Raw genomic sequence first — 21,116 nt, 5'->3', positions numbered from 1 at the left:
CTGGGGTCTTTGGGTTTGTCATAGACTGTCTTGTTGAGGTCACTTACCCCAAGTCTATTCCACTGATCCTCCTTTCTGTCTCTTAGCCAGTACCAAATTGTTTTGATGACCACTGCTTTATAATATAGTTTGAGATTTGGAACTGCAAGGCCACCTTCTTTTGTATTTTTTTTTCATTATTTCCCTGGATATCCTTGACCCTTTGTTCTTCCAAATGAACTTTGTTATGGTTTTTTCTAATTCGGTAAAAAAAAAAAATTTGGAGGTTCAATTGATATGGCACTAAATAGATAGATAAGTTTAGGTAGGATAGTCATTTTTATTATATGGGCTCATCCTACACATGAGCAATTAATGTTTTTCCAATTGCTCAAGTCTAGTTTTAGTTCTGTGGAGAGTGTTTTGTACTTGTGTTCATATAGTTCTTGTATTTGCCTCAGGAGATAGATTCTTACATATTTTATTTTGTCTAGGGAGATTTTGAATGTGATTTCTCTTTCTAATTCTTGCTGCTGAGATGTGTTGGAAATATATAGAAATGCTGATGACTTGTGTGGGTTTATTTTGTATCCTGCAACTTTGCTAAAGTTGATCATTTCGACTAGCTTTTTGGTTGATTCTCTAGGATTCCTTAAGTAGACCATCATATCATCCGCAAAGAGTGATAGCTTGGACTCCTCATTGCTAGTTTTAATACCTTCAATTTCTTTTTCTTCTCTAATTGCTACTGCTAGTGTTTCTAGTACAATGTTAAATAATAGAGGTGATAATGGGCATCCTTGTTTCACTCCTGATCTCATTGGGAAGGCTTCTAGTTTATCACCATTGCAGATGATGTTGGCTGATGGTTTTACATATATACTGTTTATTATTTTTAGGAAAGACCCTTCTATTCCTATGCTTTCTAGTGTTTTTAATAGGAATGGGTGTTGTATTTTATCAAAGGCTTTTTCTGCGTCTATTGAGATAATCATGTGATTTTTGTTGGTTTGCTTGTAGATATGGCCAATTATGTGGATGGTTTTCCTAATATTGAACCAGTCCTGCATTCCTGGTATAAATCCTACTTGATCATAGTGAATGACCCTCCTGATCACTTGCTGGAGTCTTTTTGCTAATATCCTGTTTAAGATTTTTGTATCCATGTTCATTAGGGAGAATGTTCTGTAGTTTTCTTTCTCCCTTTTTGACCTGCCTGGCTTTGGAATCAGTACCATGTTTGTGTCATGAAAGGAATTTGGTAGAATTCCCTCTTTGCTTATTATGTCAAATAGTTTGTATAGTATTGGGATTAGCTGTGCTTTGAATGTTTGATAGAATTCACTTGTGAATCCATCAGGCCCTAGGATTTTTTTCTTAGGGAGTTCTTTGATGGCCTGTTGGATTTCTTTTTCTTATGTGGGATTATTTAAGAATTCTATTTCTTCTTCTGTTAGTCTAGGCAATTTGTATTTTTGTAAATATTCGTCCATATCGCCTAGATTGGCATATTTATTGCCATATAAATGGGCAAAGAAGTTTTTAATGATTGCCTTAATTTCCTCTTTATTGTAGGTGATGTCCCCCTTTTCATCTTTGATGCTGTCAATTTGCTTTTCTTCTCTCCTTTTTTAAATTAGACTGACCAGTACTTTATCTATTTTGTTTGTTTTGTCAAAGTACCAGCCTCTTGTCTTATTTATTAGTTCAATAGTTCTATCACTTTCAATTTTATTAATTTCTCCCTTAATTTTTAGGATTTCTAATTTGGTTTTCACCTGGGGGTTTTTAATTTGTTTGCTTTCAAGTTTTTTGATTTGCAGGTCCAATTCATTGATCTCTGCCCTCCCTAATTTGTTAATATATGTACTCAGGGATATGAATTCTCCTCTGAGTACTACTTTGGCTGAGTCCCATAAGGTTTAAAAAGATGTCTCACCATTGTCATTTTCTTCAATGAAATTATTAATTGTTTCTATGATTTGTTCTCTGACTAACTGATTTTGGAGAATCATATTATTTAATTTCCAATTGATTTTTGATTTGGCTCTCCATGTACCCTTACTGATCATTATTTTTATTGCCTTATGATCTGAAAAGGCTGTATTAATTATTTCTGCTTTTCTGCATTCGTATGCTATGTTCAGATCTCCCACTAATATAGTTTTATTATCTATTTCCTCCTTCAATTCTCCTAGTTTCTCTATTAGAAATTTGGGTGCTATACCATTTGGGGCATACATGTTGATTAGTGATATTTCCTTGTTGTCTATACTCCCTTTTATCAGGATGTATTTACCTTCCCTATCCCTTTTTTTTTTTTTAAACCCTTACCTTCCATCTTGGAGTCAATACTGTGTATTGGCTCCAAGGCAGAAGAGTGGTAAGGGCTAGGCAATGGGGGTTAAGTGACTTGCCCAAGGTCACACAGTTGGGAAGTGTCTATGGCCAGATTTGAACCTAGGACCTCCCGTCAATAGGCCTGACTCTCAATCCACTGAGCCACCCAGCCGCCTCCTTTAATAGAAAATGGCACTTAAGCTTAATTTTGAAGGCTTTAGGGATGCTTTTTGAGGAATGGTTTCTTTTTTCATTCTGATTTTATTGAGTGAAATGAAAAGATTATATCTGAACCCACAGAGTTCTCTTGCAAATACTGTTTGCTTTTCTAAAGTGTATGTTAAATGTGACAGAGCAGTATCAAAAATTTCTGAACTTTTTGTTTTGTGTGTATTTGTGTTTGATACTTTTTTATCCCTATCTTTCAACTCAACCTGCAATTCCCACAAACAACTAAGTAGAGTCAAGTAAATAAAACAGCACATTGGCTTTGCTGACAGTGTATTTCTTATTTGGCATCTTTAGTCCATAATTCCTCTGCCAGGAAGCATAAAGACAGAGGTAAAAGAGGAACTATAGTGTTCAAAGAACAAGAAAACTAGTTTGACTAGACTGCAGAATTTGTGAAGGGGAGTAACGTATATAATAAAACTATATATATATATATATATATGTGTGTGTGTGTGTGTGTGTGTGTGTATATAATGTGTGTGTATATATATATGTATACATATATATGTATATATATGTTGGAATCAGGTCAGAGAGGAATTTCGATGTCAAATGATTTTTTTAGCCTAGAGAGAATAGGAGTCACTAAATAATCTTGAGTAAAGGTCAGACTTATGCTTTAGGAAAATCACTTTGAAAACTTTATAGTGGATAGACTGGAGAAGAGACCATCTGAAAAGAAGATGTATTAGAAAGTTATTTCAGTACTCCAGTCAAGAAGTGATACAGGCCTAAACTAGGATGGTAATTTTGTGAGGGTGGAGAAGTGGAAAGATGTGAAATATGTTGTCATAGTAGAATCAACAAGACTTGGCAGTTAATTAACTAAAGAATGAGACCAACTCTAAGATAATGATTGAATGAATAATAGAACCCTCAATAGAAATGTAGAAATTCAGGAGAAAGGAAGATTTCAGAGAAAAGATAATGAATTTTGTTTTGGACATGTTGAGTTTGAGATGTCTATGGAACTTCCAGTTCAAAATGTTCAGTAGGCATTGGTTGACTTAACACTAAAGCTTAAGAAAGATGGTGGTTCTGGATATAGATCTGGAAATAAATCTGCTTAAAGATAATAATCTAACCCATAGAAACATGAGATTACAGAGAGAGAGCATGTGTATACAAAGAAGAGGGCACATGAAAAACCTGCTGGGTCTGGTATACAGATAATCTAGCAAAAGAGACTAAAAGGGAGGATCATATATGTAGGAGGTGTAGCATTCCAGGCATATTCGCATCTAAGAAATATGATTGATGTATTGATATTGTATTACCAAACACATGGTCAGACCTCTGGATGGGCAGTGTGTGATTCCTGAAAGGGCTCTTGACTTAGCCACACTGCCTTTTGTGAATCTTAAAATTTCTCAAACTTGTGAATCTTAAAAATTCTCAGACTCTACCTTAGAACATTTTTGGTTAAGGCTGCTATCCCCTTATTTTTCAATGAAGGGACTTTAGTCAGGAATGTAGGTGGGAACTCTAACATTACTCCACCCATACTTAGGCATACTTTAGGGGAAGATAAAGTTGTAAACTCCTGATTGAACAATGCAAAGTCCCCAACCCATACTTAAAGTGAAGCAAGAACCCTTAAGCTAGGTCTGTTTTTAGATCTAATACAAAGGGGTGCTAAGTACCTATGAAGATCAAATTAATCAGGCAACTTGCAAAGGACAAGATTAGTCTACTCAGGTGTGAATTACTCAAAAGTTTTAGTCTACTCAGGTGTGAATTAAGAATGGTCAGTCCTTTGGAAAATGTCTACTGTGATTGGTAGTGTAACAGCTAAAATTTAGGGGAGACTGAGGCAGGTAGAAATTAGTTTCTCTCTGCAAGGTGTATTATATTTTTTAGAGGTTTATTGAAGATTAAGGATTAAAGAAAAGACAGGATAAGAAACACGTGCCTAGTCCAGAGTGGCCTAGACAAGATAATCTCACATCATGGAAGAGATGCCTCTGCTCCAAAACGGAAGTCCAAAAAGAGACCACAAAAGCCTTTGTAATCAGCTTAAATCCTTCCTCGATCTCGGCCCACCTCAGAATTGCATGAGATTACAAAGCATTTTGGGGAAGTGGAGCAGGGGCTTGTGGGGATTGAAGTCCAGAGTTCTAGTCTATTTTTTACAGTAGATGTAGAAACTTAGGGGAGCTGACGTAGGAGAAAATTCTCTTTAAAAGGAGGTCAGAAGGCCTCTGAGGGGAATTCAGCTTTGGAGCTGAATTGGAGGCTGGTCTCTCTCTCAGTGGCTGAAGTAAATTCAGCTTTGGTAGCTGAGTTAGAGCTCAGACTAGTTGGGATAGCTGGGTCACTGAACACTAGAGTTTTGCTTGGAAAGATCTTGTGGTGAGTGATTTAAAGACTGACAGTTTTCTCTCTTAAAAAGAAAAGGCCTAGGCCATTGGCCTAGGCCCTAGCCTTTCTATTATTTCCACTTACTCTGTCTCTTTCTCTCTTTCATTAATTCCTTAATTTGTAATAATTAAAATCTCCATAAAATCCAGCTGACTTGGGTATTTCATATTTGGGAATTTTTCCCATGGCAACCACTTTATTTTTTATATAAAATCAAGACACTAAAAATTATCTTTACACCATATTTTATGATCACAGTTTAAGGCAACCACTCTTTTGTCTGTAACACTTTGCCAAGGCAAACTTATTAACACAGCACAGAGCCAAACTCATTTGCAAAGCGTGGGTTAGATTTATCCACCCTATAAGTTGTCATCATTACCATTTCAACCAATGTCAATCACCTATGCTTTGTTACATATTCATTGAACACCTCCCAATCCACACCTGAATAAAGGCGAGGAAGCTGGTGCTGTTCCTTCTCTCCATTCCTATTCTCCCACTCAATCACTTTGAATAGCTTTTCCTCATTCCTATCTAGGAATTCTTACTTCCACATGTTCTCTTATTTCTCATGTTTTCCTGTTGGAGGAAAAATGAGAGAAATCAGAGACCTGAAGCCCAGAGGGAAAAGTATCCAAGAACAGAGATTAGTAGACTGTGGCAGTTGCTACAAAGAAATCGAGATAGATGAGAATTTATATAGTAACTTTTTTTTTTTAAATGGCAAGTTGGCAAGTAAGATAATATTGCTAATAATGATTACAAAATTGATTCAAAAGTATGTTTCGTGATGGACCTTCTACTGGCATTGTGTACTGCTTGTCCTGGTTCCAAAATGTTTAGTTATAACTTTAAACTTGTTCAATGGCTCTGACCTACTTCCTAGAGACCCTCAAATCACATCCTTTCTCAAAAAGTACATCACTGAATTCCCTGTAATGATGGGAAATGGCAGAACCATTTGTTCCTCATAATACTGCAGGGTCTCTTCAATGAGGTCCATGACCATTCAAAGATTGGGCTAAGAGTTCTCACAAGAAGAGCTACATGGCTGAAGAATGCATATTGCATGTTTATGACATACAGTTTCTCATTCATATTATATTTTGTATATTATGTATATGTGTACATGTTATATGTTATAGACTATATTTTCTGTTTAAATGCTATTAATTAAGACCCCTGGAAGTTTTACGTTAGAATTTGGAATAAAACGGAACATTTGTAGAACATTCAACAGTTAACAACAAAAAATAAAAGATTTACTCAGCCATAGTAGGGGAAGGATATTCAGTAAGTCTACTGAGGACACCTTGAGTTGATTTGGCAGAGCAAAAGTATCTTGTCAATGTGGTCCTCCAGAAATATGGAAATAAAACTATGAAAAACAGGGTTCTTGGAAGGCAAACAAACAATGAAATGACAGGCTACTTTCTACCAAATTATTTTAGATTTTAAATTCAGAAGAAAGCCAAATTCGGAGATTTCCTCTGACTTTTTGTGTCACATTGACCATTCTTCAAATGCCCACTGGGGGGCACTGTATAACCAAATGCTGGGTCCTGTTCTGTAGGACAAGTTTTATAATTACTGGTGGCTGTGAAAGACAGAATTTCATGAAAAGGTTGAGGTGTAAAATTGTTTTTTTAAACGGAAGTGCCCTCAATAATAGACTGGGTTTGGTATTAAAATGTTGCATCTTCGGGTCATTTTTCTAACATGACTTCACAATTGGACTATTGGTTTTTAAAAACATAATTAGTTTTATATCATTTTGGAAGTGTTCTTTATATCAACAGTGCTAAGCAAGGGAGGAGACATTTGAACTAAAGTGTCCCTAATAAACAAATCCTGATCATATCATTTCACTTATAATAGATGTATGTTAAGCTTCCTAGAAAAAGACCAATGATCATTTATAGACCACAGATATGCTATACTATCATCTTTTCTAACTTGGGCTTTATTTCCTTCACCCATTTCCTTTTTGGTTACAACAGAAAAAAAAACTGCAAAGGAGACAAGTTAGGAAAAGAAAAGATTTTAGTATTTTCCATGCTGATCTCTTCATTCCTGAGCATTTACTGGTTTTATTGAAGCAGAGATTCTCGAACTGTGGTCCATCGACCCCCAAAAGTCCATAGATAGATGTCAGGGATTCTGTGGACTTGGCTGGGGAAAAATTATATTTTCATTTCAGCATAATTGGCTGCCCTTGTAATCTAATGTAGATTATTTAATTATGTTTTAAACATTATTCTGAGAAAAGATCTCTAGGCTTCATAAGATTGTGAAGGGGTTCATGGTACACATAGAAAAAGTTAAGAATTTTTTATTGTCAAACACCTAAAGAAAATGATATGCTATAGATTTATCTTTAAGTGGTTGAATCCCTGATTTGGACCACTGAATAACTTAGGGAGATAGTGGGTAGGACTTTTGACAAAAGTTCAATTCAATTTCTAAAATGCCAGGATATCTTGATTTTGCCATTTATCATCAGAGTCAAAATTGTTATCATCATAGTGATGTGGTAGTAGAGCAGTCATAGGGGTAAACTTAATAAATCTCTTAAAGACTGAACTATATTCATTGTCTGCTCTATAGTGGGGGTTTGAAAAATTTATTCATTTGTGGTATCTCAATTGACTTAATCTCAGTTGACTAGTCAGGTTTATACCATCAGACAAAAGGTATTTTTTTTTAATTCCAAACTAAATGTGCCCATCTTAGTTTCAGAATCATTTAAGACATCAAGTACTGTTCTGTCATCATTTTGTCTTCAGTATCATTTCTGGATTTTGCTTTCAGAGGCCTCAAATTCTACAAACAGATCTTTGGTACAGGTATCCCTTTCACATCACAGGGGTATAGGGGTACAGCACCCCCACAATCTGGAAAAGCCACATAAAAATTTTGACCTCCCTTTCATACCAGAAAAGTTTGAATTTTTTTCTTTTTCTTTTATGGGCTGGTTGCAATAGCTTATTTTAAAATTTGGGTTAAGTATTTGGTCATCATATATATATGTCAATATTAACATTTCTAGACTTTATGTGTTAACTGCTGCCTTTCACATTCTCGCAACCTTTAACTTTACTTATTTTGACTTTAAAAAAGAAATTGTGTATATTTTGGTTATTAAGAGGTACAATATGTTGATATATATACTACTATATATTTTTTAATTTTGTTTTTTTTTAATTTTTAATTTAATTTAATTTTTTTGGTTACAATATTCACTTTATTTCCCTCCCTCCCTTCCACCTACCCTTCCTGCAGCCAATGCACAATTTCATTGGGTATTACTTGTGTCCTTGATCAGAACCTATTTCAATGATGTTGTTTTCACTAGGATGTTCATTTAGAGTCTACATCCCCAACCATATCCCTTCGACCCATGTATTCAAGCAGTTGTTTTTCTTCTGTATTTTTACTCCCACAGTGTTTCCTCTGAATGTGGATAGTGATTTTTTTTTCTTTTTCATAGATTCCTCCAAGTTGTTCAGGGTCATTGTATTGCCACTAATGAAGAAGTCCATTACATTCGATTGTACCACAGTGTATCAGTCTCTGTGTACAATGTTCTCCTGGTTCTGCTCCTCTCACTCTGCATCAATTCCTGGAGGTCGTTATAGTTCACATGGAATTCCTCCACTTTATTATTCCTTTGAGCACAATAATACTATATGTATATTTACTTGCATTTCTGTGTTTCTAAACTTTTCTGTGTCTTCTTACATCATCTGGGTTTCTAAAAAACTCCCCCAAAATTTCCATTTAATTTCTTTTGCCAAACTGCAATGGGGAAAGTTGTGATGTGGAAGGGATACCTATATTGTACCCACTGGTTCTATGTAGTTACATAGTTACATAATTACATAGAACTTTTCTCAGTTCATGCTCAGAGCTTTCTTAGCTTGAAAATTTTACACTTACCAGATCAGATGACATTTTGGTACCACTGGATGAAGTTTCCATGTAATGTATTAGCTGCTTGATATGTTGTTTGTTTTTGTTTTTGTGAAACTTTGTAAGTTGACGTTTTCCATGTATATCAAGTGACTAATAGGATGTTTTGGTACAGATCCTTCTTTGGCTTGAAAATCAAAGTTCTATTCAGGAATAGTGAAAAATGTAAGGTTAGGCAAAACCATAGCAAGCTTAAACTGGGTCCCTGGAGGTTTCTCGGTTGTATATATCAATTGTTCTTGGCATTATGGTGTTGCTAGTTGTTTGGTTTTTAAAAATAGAGAACAGTGGACATCATGGACATCATGGACAAGGACATCATGGACATCAAACATGCTACTATATTCACATTGTCCTTGGATCCATTTTGTGTATTTGCAGCAAATAAATTTCTTATTCAAAGTATAGGAAGAATTAGCATTGAAATGGTTGGTGTGTGGGAAGTCATTCTTGGGATTTTAGTACTTGGGGTCATAGATTTAGAGTAGAAAAGGATCTCAGAATTCACCTAACCCAACTTATTTAACAACATGCAAGCAGGAAGTAGTAGGGTTAGAATTTCAACAAGTACTGGCACTTGAACCAAGCTTTCTAACTATAAAATCCAGCATCCTCTCCATTGTTCCATGCTTTCTCCTTTACATTTCTCTTTTCTTTTCCACTTCTACTCCTGCCCTTGATAGTCTTACTGCCACTGACCAGTAATTTTTACCAGTTCTCCTGTGAGTATAATCCATTATTATCTCTCATCAATATCTGACTTGGCTTTCTTTTTGTAGTAATCAGAAAATTCCAGGTTTGACTCCTAGCTGGCTCGCCAACTAGAAGAAAAAAAAGATATAAAAGGGAGACCCAGACCTAGAGTGGATAGAATATTACCACTTAGGGATTCCCCTAAATACCCAGCTATGATATCTGGGTATTCTAAACTCTGGTTAGTGAGAGTGAAACAGAATCACTTTCTCTCACTGGGCCAGTTGCACAAATGCCTTGGAGTCAATTGATATTAAAAAAACAACCAGTATCTCTTTTATTATAAGAGAGGCTACAAATTGATGGATCAGAACAAGGGGTCCCTAACTCTAAAGGATCTAGCTAGTCTCTCGCAAGAGGGAGCCTTCAGGTCTTCTAGCTAACTTACCAGCTCCTTATTTCTATCTAGGTACTCCCCAAAAGCTGACTAAGCTATGACTATATATGACCCTCCAAAGTTAGTTAGATTTATTTCAAAAGCTGTCTCCAAAAACTGTTATGATTGATCTCAAATGGCTATGTTCACTCCAAGGGGTCTGACCCCTGAGGTAAAACCTCAAAGCCTATCTGATAAGATTTTTAGATAAAAACCTTCTGGAAAGCACAGCAGGTATAGTCAGATCCTTTTCTAGGTGTTTCTCAGTCAAATAGAGTACCTCCAAAGATGATTTAGGGGTTTACTCCTCCACAGTCAGGTTGAGGTAAATAAGCTTCGACAAGCCCCTCTTTCCTCCACCCTTCAGGATAGGAAGCACCCAACCTCCTACAGAAAGTCACTGCTCTAGCAGTTGTCACTTCCAAACTGTTCCTCCTGCCTTCTACCTTCTGCCTACTAAAATCTTTTCCCTTGAGTTCCTAGTATGTGCTTCCACTTTTTAAAAATCTTATCCTATCTCTATCCTTTTCCCATTACAATAGTCCATCTTTTTAACTCTTGTGTTTACAAAATCAATAGCTTGTGTGTTCTTCCTTGGTTTTCTTGGTCACTTGGTCATTTTGTTACTCACATTGGATTTTTTCATTGGGTCAACTGAAATACAATGACCCAGGAGAATGTCTTTGAAGAAGATTAATAGACATGTAAGCCAGGCATAAATAATAATGTCTTGTAATTAATATGTGTATGTATGCATTAATGTATGTATTTCTTTCAAGGAATTCAAAGGCAATTGTAGGCATTATCTAGTTCAATCTCAAAACACCCTCATTAATTTTGGAGGAGGTACCCTATTATTCCCATTACACACTGAAAGCTGAGGCAGAGAGGGGGTGAAATTACTTGTCCAAGATCATCATAAGCTGAGTCAGTAGCACAAGCAGGTCTCCTTTCATGCGTAACTACTGGATGACACTTATGCAACTTCCTATGGCTTTCAAAGATTGTTGATTTGGATTTGGAAGCTACCAGGGTTTTTTGTTTGGTGTATAATGAATAGCATCCTTGGGAGGTAGAGCTATAAAGAATTTCTACATTCTTAAGGAGAGGTAGCTTAGTGAGGTAAATAGAGTGCTGGACTTCAAGACAGAAAGACCTGAATTCACATCATGCTTTTGATCTTTACCAACCCTAGACATGTGTCATAACATCTGCAAAACTTAAGTACTTCCTTCCCTAAAATTTAACTCCTAGGTCATAGATGAAGTGGGACTAGAGGTGGTTGAAGCAATATTTCTACACTCTGCTAGAATAAAATCACAGATCCTGTATGCGTGTAAATAACATCTAGTACAAAGACAAAATTTTAAAGTGGTATCATAAATGTGCGGCTAAGTGGCACAGTGGATAGAGCCAGGGCTTGGAGTCAGGAAGATCTAAGTTCAGAGCTGGCCTCAGACATTTACTAGCTGTGTGACCCTGGGCAAATCACTTAACCCCATTTGTCCCAGTTTCCTCATCTCTAAAATTGTCTGGAGAAGGAAATGACAAACCACTCCAGTATCTCTGCTAAGAAAATTCTAAATGGGGTCATGAAGAATCAGATATGACTAAAACAACTGAATAACAACAAATTTATAATAATGAGTTTAGATTCATAACGTGCTATAAGAACATTAAATAAGATGCATGTTTCAAGATGCAATGAGGAAAACAGAGAGAAAAATGTTTTTGTCAAAACAATTAAATAATTGACTTATTGTCTGAGTTTTAGCACATCATGGTTTGAACATCAAGTGTATGCTAGCCATTTTTAGCAGTTGCTAATTATGAGAACGTCTTCTGATGTAAAAATGGAATCACTTTGTTTTCTAAATTATACTTTTAGGAGCAGCTAAGTATCTCTGTATGGTAGAGAACCAGACCTAGATAATGGGGGAGGGGACAGATTCTGTGTCCAAATCTGGCCTCGGACACATCCTAGTTGTGTGACTCTGGGCAAGTCACTTAATCCTAGTTGCCTAGCTCTTACTGTTCTTCTGCTTTGGAATCTATACTTAGTACCAATTCAAAGATAGAAGGTAAAGGTTAAAAATATTTTAAATCAATTTTATAATGACAAATAATATTTTTAAAAATCTTCCACCAAAGTCCTTCTCTGATGCTTTTTCAATAACTTAAAGGTAAATCTGAATTCTTGAAAGCTATGCCAATGGCACAAATTCTGGTAGGTTCTTCTAACTGGGAAAGGCTTTGACCTAAGAGAACAGTTTGGATCAATGGGTAGTAGTTTCTGAGAGGTTGATTTCAGCTCAATAGGAGGAAGGACTACCTGAAAATTAGGGCGATCTGAATATCCATTGGACTTTTCCTTGTGAGATCATGATAGACAATTTTTTTTTGTAGCTAATAATGGAGCTTCAACAACTACTTGTTAGAAATCTTAGAGGATATGATCCATTAGACATCCATTGGACTAGATGTTCTTTAAAGTAGCTGCCACCTAGTTTTGAATTCTGTGATCATTGGCAAAGCATTGTCAGTGTTTAATGTCTTATGATTAGTGTAATCTTAAGAATTACATTAAATTAAGAACCATTTAAACCATTTATGGCCATTTTCTCAAGATATTTCATTAATAAAGATAAATATCAAATTGCCCTCATCCATATATAATATTTCTTCTAACATTTTCTTTCTCTACTCTCAAGGGAGAATCATCTCAATTCTATACATGTTCTATAGCTGTTGCCTAAACTTTTCATTGTCACTGGTTTGGGGTATTCCCTCTCCTGGAAATAAATAGCATTTCATCCATAAGCTCAGATTTAGAGGTGGAAGGGACCTTCACGGTCATCAAGTCCATTCCCTTCCTTCTACAGATGAAGACATGAATACCCATGGAGATTAGGTGACTTGCCCAGGGTCACATAGGTAGTAAGCAAGCCTTAGAGACAAGATTTCTGACCCAAGATCTCCCACTCTGAAGCCTCCTTCTTAGCTTATGTCATTCCTGTCCATGTCCATCCATAGACCCTCAAGAAAGTTTCCACCATTTTGAAACATCTTTCTTTGTATCTCCAGCACTTAGTACAGTGTCTGGAATATAGTAGACATTTTTTAAACCCTTATCTTCTGTCTTATAATCAATACTATGCATTGGTTCCAAGGCAGGAGAGTGGTATAAAAACTAGGCAATAGAGGCTAGGTGACTTTTCCAGGGTCACACAGCTATGAGGTGTCTGGGACTCGATTTGAACCCAGGTCCTCTGGTCTCTAGGCCACCTTGCTGCTCCCTATAGTAGACATTTAATAAATATCTGTTGATGACCTCTAAGTCAGGGCATCTCAATTGTTTGTTTGCTTTGTTGTCATGGACCCTTTTGGCAGACTGGTGAATACCATGGAAACCTGCTTAAAATATTTTTGTGACCTACATTTGTAATTTAAGAAAATGCTAAGTTTCTGTTAGAGGTTAGTGAAAATAAAAATATAATTTTTTTCCAAATCATGTTTATGGACTACCTGAAATCTGTAGACTCCAGATTAAGAACCCCTTCTCTGATTTTTTTTTCAATTTCAAGAAAAATAGTAACATTTTCAGTCCCTCATTTGTGCTACCTGAATAGCCTGCCTTAATTCCTGATCATATATTTCCTCAGTGAGGACTTGCTATGTGAGTGTGGGTCATCACTTGAAGTTGGCTGTGGTCACTTACTGAGTGCACCATGCATCTTTCCATTGCCCTTTGGATCACTCACAACCTAATTTCTCAGAGACTATAATGTTCCAGGATTACCAACCATGCCCAGATGTCAAAATAATGAATTCCCTTAAAGATGAAATATGGGGTGTTTTCTTATACTCCATAATCAAATTGTTGAGTTCTTGCTAAAAATGACTAACCACTTATGAAAGAGCAAGCATGAGCTCCACCAAAAGTAATGAATCTGACTAGAATTTGCTTAGTGCAAATGGACTTTTGAGTCATAAAAGCTCATCAGAAATACAAATTTCCTCTCATTCCTATGAGAGTTGTTCAGAGAAAAGGCAGAACCGTACCCTTAATTTGATAAAATTAGGCCATTGGAGAGAATTTAAAGTAGGAGTCAGGGAAAAAGTGGGAATAATCAAAAAAAGGAAAACTTTAACTCACCATATTTTCCCAATCCTTTAACCGCAAAACTGATGTAGTAAATGTCCTTCTATAAGATACTACTTTTTCCTATTCTTTATATAGAGCAGGCTATGAAGTATATATAAAATTCTTAATTTGTGACTATATTCAGGTTTGTTTAGATTCTTTTTTTTTAATGAATCACCAGACTTGTATAACCTAGATTGAATTGCTTGTCAATTCTGTGAGAGGAGAGGGAAGAAGAGAAGGAGACAACATGAATCATATGCCTTTGGAAAACTTAGGTGGACATTTGTTATTAAAATAAAATAAAGATAAAACATCAAAAATTTTTTCAAATTAAAAAATGAATCATTAGGGCAGCTAGGTGGCTCAGTAGATAGAGAGCCAAGCCTAGAAACTATAGGTCCTGGGTTCAGATCTGACCTCAGACACTTCTTAGCCATGTGACCTCACCCCAATTGCTTAGTTCTTACTACTCTTCAACCTTGGAATCAATACTTAGCATTGATTCTAAGACAGAAGGTAAGGGGTTTTTAAAAAAATGAATCATCACTTACCTAATCTAGAAACTGAAAGGATTAAACAAATTGGTCCCCAAAGACCTTCCCATTATTAATCCATGATTTTATGTCTGGAGCTGATGATGGTGGGAATCTTAGCTTCTAAGCTCCCACTCTTAGAAAAAAGGGATGAGTTGGTCTGGTAGACATTAAATGTCTGGGCTCACTTCCTTCAGCTGTTTCTCTTTCCTTGGGGCATATGGCTGGCTGGGGAAAGAGGCAGAGAAGGAAGAGGAGCTGAATTAAAGAAAGTATTAAAGAAGACAGGGCAGAGAAAAGCTATGGTCATGAGGTTAACAAAAAATCCTGGCAGCTCCTTTTGGAATTTTGGGAGGTTTGTGTCCCATGTTTTTCCTAAAAATAGCAGAGTGAACCGAGATTCCCTCCTCTTTTGGTTGTCAGAGCTGGGGAATGCCATTTCTTAATACATCCTCTCATCTCTCTCTCTTTTTTTTATCCCAACAGGCAGTTTGGTGGTTATGCCAAAGAAGCTGATTATGTGTATCAAGCAGCCCAGCTGCGCTCAGTCCTGGAAGGAACAGAAAACTACCAGACTGATTTCTACTTCTGTACTGGATATGACCCTCCCATGAAGCCTTATGGAAGACGTAATGAGGTCTGGCTGGTGAAAAAGTGAGTCATTGACTCACTGGGCTAAAGTCTTCCAGGAAATGATTTTTTTTTTTAAGTTAACTTAATGGTAAAAATTTCTACTGGAGATTAAAACTCGGAAAGGAGAATGTAGATAAACAGCATAACTTTCTGCAAAGTCAGTACAATATTGTATTCTTCCAGTGCTGTGGGTTTGGTTTTTAGTTTGTTTTTGAGGTTTCCTTTCTTTGGGTGGTTCATTGTACAACTAAAATAAATACCATTCTTATGATTAATTTGGATATCACATTGCCTTGTCTATAATAGGTGCTTAATAAAAGTTTGGTATTATTGAATTGAATTGAATTGATTCAGGAAATCCTGTGGTACACAAGATACTTTTTTTCCATCATTGATTAGGTCAAAGGAAAAGTAAACTATAAATATTGAATTTTTGTGATTGAAAAAATATTCTTTGTGGTTTAGCATTTTTTTCCTGCCACAGACTCTTATAGGTGGTTTGCCTTTGAAAAAATCTAAAAAAAGACTTGAATGTAATATTTTAATATAATATTTCATTTTTCCCATTTATATATCTTAATTATTTTAACATATATTTTCCAAATTCTCTCTCTTTCTCTCCTCTCTCATTGATATGACAAGAAATTTTATCTAGGTTTTACATGTGTGATCATGAAAAACATATTTTCATTTCGGTCATGTGAAAGAAGACTCATAAAATGTAAGCAAAAAAAAAACACCAAAAATGAAAAATAGTTTGCTTTGATTTGTGTTGAATGTAATTTTTTTTAATCTCATTACACAATCAATATTTGCAAGGTAATCAAATTTAAAGGACAATCCTCTATCAATAACTATTCTGTGGAACCAGAGAAGCAACAAGTAGGGAATGTATCTCTCTCCATAGTCACAGCCATCCAATTCTTTCATAGAAGAAAATAATCACATTTCGGCTAAGTGGCACAGTAACTTGAGTGCTAGACCTAGAATCAGAAAGCCCTGAGTTCAAATCCAGGCTAGTTGTATGATGCTGAGCAAGTCACTTAATCTTCTGCCTGGCTCAGTTGTGGCAAACCACTCCAATATCTTTTCCAAGAAAATCCTGAATGGGGGCATGGAAATTGGACACAACTGAAAAACAACTGAACAACAACATAAATGTAAAGTCATGCAAGAGTATACTCTTGCTCAGACCCAAACCAAATTCAAAAACTTGGAGAGCTCAGCTCCAGGAGGATTGATCAGTCTTTACCCTGTATCAGATGGCTTTGGGAATGCTGAAAGCTTATAGATCCTAAGCGGAACCGGAGTTACCACTGAGATCTTGGAATAACAAAATACTCAGTACTCCAAGAGAGTAGCAACAGGATCAGCCCAGACCTTCCCTCCAGAAGTATGCAGAGCCTAGGCTTAGCATCAAATCCAAAGTTAGGAATCAGGCTGGGAGAATGGGCAAACAAACAAACAAAAAATAGAATCCCCACCATGTAAAGCTGCTATGGTGACAAGGACATTCAACACAAACTCAAAAGGTAAGAATGACTCCAAGCAAAGCCTCATAGGAAAAAAAAACCACTTACCTTCTATCTTGGTATCAATACTGTGTGCTGGTTCCAAGGCAGAAGAGTGGTAAGAGCTAGGCAATGGGGGTTAAGTGACTTGCCCAGGGTCACACAGCCAGCAAGTGTCTGAGTCCAAATTTGAACCCAAAACCTTACATCTCTAGACCTGGCTCTCAATTCACTGAGCCACCAACTGCCCCAAGAAGTGCATTCTTAAATAGAACCAATGTGTTGATTTGTTACATTTGAAAATATATATTCACACATATGTGTACATGTGTGTGTGATGGAGGAGTGGCTACTTAGTCCAGTCATTATAGGCGTGTTCAGCATACTCTGCCGATGCAATCCTATTTAGACTTTGGAACATGTACAACTGGAAATAGCTTTCTGGAAGAACAATAGACACACAGATAAGTAAGCACATGCATATATGTACTATATGTGTGTATGTATGTATGTACATACACACACATGTGGATACTAAGTCATGTGCATTTGAAATAGCTCTAGTCAGAAGACCTGAGTTCAAAACCTGCCTCTGATGTCCCTCCCAGTGTGATCTTTGGAAAGTCATTTGTTCTTCCTAGGCATCAGTTTCCTCATCTGCAAAAATGTATATCTGTTGGAAGTGGAATGGTTAGCTGACCTCTGGGGTCCATTCCAACCCTAATCCTATAAGTTTTAATATAAAGTACTTTAGGTACATTTTAAGTATAGACATCTGAGTATATCCGAAAGAGCTTCATGCAATAAGAGGGACATGAGTTGAGCCTTGAGGGGATCAAGAGATTCTAAGAAGTAGAGATGAAGAGGGAAGGCATGCCAGTCATGGAATACAAGGCATGGAGTGAGAGATGGAATGCATATGTACGGAGGCATGTGATCCAGATCTGGTGACAAACTCATCAAGAACCACTGAGGTTCATTACTGCCTCCTACTTTATATTGGAAACCAGCTTTCCACTGGACATTTTTGTTCCATTCATTCCATTCCATGGATCATTCTCTCTTTTTTTTTTTTAATTTTTTTTTTAAACCCTCACCTTGTGTCTTGGACTCAATACTGTGTATTGGCTCCAAGGCAGAAGAGTGGTAAGGACTAGGCAATGGGGTCAAGTGACTTGCCCAGGGTCACACAGCTGGGAACTGTCTGAATCCAGATTTGAACCCAGGACCTCCCATCTCTAGGCCTGGCTCTCAATCCACTGAGCTACCCAGCTGCCCCCTCAAGGATCATTCTCTTTGACATTCAAAATAGAAGCAGAATAATTGCTGAACAGCTATGCTTCCTCTCTGGTCTGTTAGCATTGTCATTCATCTCTTCTTTCTCTCCTTTGCTTATGCTCTTCACATTAATACAACTTAAATGGAGGCAGAGGGCATTAATTAATTATCTTTAGCATTTCTCATCAAGGCTTCTCAAACTTTAAGGTATTACATAAGTGTGTGTATATATATATATATATATTTTTTTTTTTTTTTTTAATGACTAGCCATGGGGGCAGCTAGGTGGCTCAGCTGATAGAGAGCCAAGCCTAGAGACAAGAAGTTCTGGTTTCAAACTGGCCTCAGACACTTCTTGGCTGGCTGTGTGACCTTGAGCAAGTCACTTAATCTCCATTGCCTAGCCCTTACTGATCTTCTACCTTAGAGTCAATACTGCAGAAGGTAAAGATTTAATAAAAACAAATGCATTTTTCTTCCTTTATTAACTTCTGGTTCCATTTTTTGTAAATGCCCTAAAAAATGTCAAGCTGATAAATGAATTCCCTCTGTATCGATGTTAATCTCTTTAAAACAACTTTGCCTCTTTATTGCAATTGTTTCTGTGTCTTCAGAATTTTGTTTTTGAGAGATCATCCCTCCTGGGATCATTTCTCTCACAGAATTTTAGTCTATGTGGATCTTAACTAACTTTTTTCTGAACCCTTTGAAATCTATTTTCTACAAATTTGGGGTACAAGCTAAAGTATGACTGACTTTGGTTTTCCATTCCTTCTCTATTACATTTTTTTTAAACCTTTACCTTCCATCTTGGAGTCAATACTGTGTATTGGCTCCAAGGCAGAAGAGTGGTAAGGGCTAGGCAATGGGGGTCAAGTGACTTGCCCAGGGTCATGCAGCTAGGAAGTATCTGAGGCCAGATTTGAACCCAGGACCTCCCATCTCTAGGCCTGGTTCTCAATCCACAGAGCCACCCAGCTGACCCCTCTATTACAATTTTATAGTTGAAGTGGTCAATAATTCCTATAATTTACTCCCCTCTCTCGCTCCACTAACTGGACATGGATTTTAAGAGGATTAGAAGAGAGAAACATAGATTTTTGAGCTGGAAGTCAATTTGGAGGCCAGCTAGTCTAGTTGACCTCTCTTATTTTATAACTGACTCAGGGAGGAAAGTGACTTGATCAAGGTCATACAACTTAGTAAGTGGTAGAAATGGGATTATGAACCCAACTCCTCTGATTCCAAAGATAGCACATTTTTCCCTGCCCCATGGTTCATCTCCATTAAAATAGCAGTCCTAGATGGCCGGAGAGCCATGGCACCTGAGCATAGTTTATAATCAGCAGATCAATAGATCAATCTTTTCATGAGGATCAGATTCAGAATAAAAGACAAGCCAAGAAATTATTTGCCTCTCTGCTAGAGAGAGAAAGAGTTCTAGCCCATATTTAGATAACTGGAGTCCCCCATTACCACATTTTCATGCTTCTATGCAAGGTTTGTGATCTGTTTCCTAAATTTCTCATCTCCCTCTTCTTTCTGTCTAGCACTACAATGACAATATCACCTCTTTTTTGTTCCTACTTATTCTCACCCAAATGTTCTCTACCATATTTTCCCACCTTTAGTTCCTGGATTTTCTTGTATGGATACATGTCCATTTTCAATGTTACTTTACTTCTCCCCAGTGATATCTATACTTTTCCTTTTTATTGATCCATATCTTCTGTCTTGGAATCAATATTAATTGTTGGTTCCAAGGCAGTAGAGAGGTAAGGGCTATGTAATGGGGCTGAAGTGACTTGCCCAGGGTCACAGAACTAGGAAATGTGTGAGGTCAGATTTGAACCCCGGGCTTTGTAGCTCCAGGTCTGACTATCCACTAAGCCACTTAGCTGTCCTTATACTGTTCTTTTAAAAATAAGATATATCCTTTTAGGACCATATCCCAGTCATTAGTCATCACCCACTAAATCTCAGTGATATACTTTTGAGGTCAAATTTGCTTACTTTCAACCTATACTTTGTCATAAGGTTTCCTAAATACAAGGGGTATCATAGCAAAAAGATGTTGGTTAAGACTGCATTTACTTTGCAGGAGAAGTGAGAGGAGGGAGTGTTGGTACCTGGAACAATAGTACAGACTTCCCATTTTCATATTATTCATGGGCACCTAAGGGCTATTATTTTGATGCAGATATATCACAATTCATAGGAAAAGAGAATATCAAGATCTCAGGAAACAATCCCAGAATTCCACCTGTTACTATCTTTGTATATCCTACAATCTCTTTTACCCAACAAGTGTTTTTCTTTCTTCTTTGCTCAAAGATTTCCAGTGATGGACTCACCAGCACCAGTTATGAGTAGCTCTAAACGTTAGGGAGTTTTTCTGACATTGAGCCAAACTTCCCTCTCCATGGCTTCCACCCTTTGTTACTACTGCAAAAAGTTCAAGAAAAGTGAAGACTGAGCCAAGGCTGTTCGATTTAATAACTAAGAGATTGCTGTTGAAATTGGAGAGAGTAGTTTTGGTTGAGTGATAAGGTTAGAAGCCAGATTATAGGGAGTTAAGAAGAGAATGAGGGGAGAAAGTAGAAGCACCTATTATAGATGGCCTTTTTTTATTTTTATTTTTTTGCCATGACCTCTTCTCTTTTTGTGTGTATGTGATTTGAAAATTTTTATTTAATTAATTAATTTAGAATATTTTTCCATGGTTACATCATTCATGTTCTTCCCCTCTCCTCCTTCCACCCCCTCCCATAGCCAATGCACAATTCCACTGAGTTTTACATGTGTCATTGATCGAGACCTATTTCCATATTATTGATATTTGCACCAGGGTGATTGTTTAGAGTCTATATCCCCAACCATATCCCCATCACACCATATGATCAAGCAGTTGCTTTTCTTCTGTGTTTCTACTCCCACAGTTCTTTCTCTGGATGTGGATAGCATCTTTCTCATAAGTCCCTCAGAATTGTCCTTGATCA

The 21,116-nt window shown here is 36.8% G+C and overlaps 1 protein-coding gene across 1 annotated transcript in view; it reads left to right on the top strand.

Moving 5' to 3' along the window:
* The window catches only part of HEBP1 (heme binding protein 1), a 30,176-nt gene extending 14,573 nt beyond the window's left edge, over window positions 1–15,603 (top strand). Inside the window, exon 4 of the mRNA XM_056799168.1 lies at window positions 15,182–15,603. Coding sequence (XP_056655146.1) covers window positions 15,182–15,353 — 172 coding nt within the window. The 3' untranslated portion in view covers window positions 15,354–15,603. The remainder of the gene's footprint in view (window positions 1–15,181) is intronic.
* The last annotated feature ends 5,513 nt before the right edge of the window (window positions 15,604–21,116 follow it).

The sequence above is a fragment of the Monodelphis domestica genome, chromosome 5 (genome assembly GCF_027887165.1).
Source record: "Monodelphis domestica isolate mMonDom1 chromosome 5, mMonDom1.pri, whole genome shotgun sequence".
Taxonomy (NCBI): domain Eukaryota; kingdom Metazoa; phylum Chordata; class Mammalia; order Didelphimorphia; family Didelphidae; genus Monodelphis; species Monodelphis domestica.
Note: the sequence above shows the minus strand (reverse complement) of the source record. Positions and strands in the feature narration are given on the sequence as shown.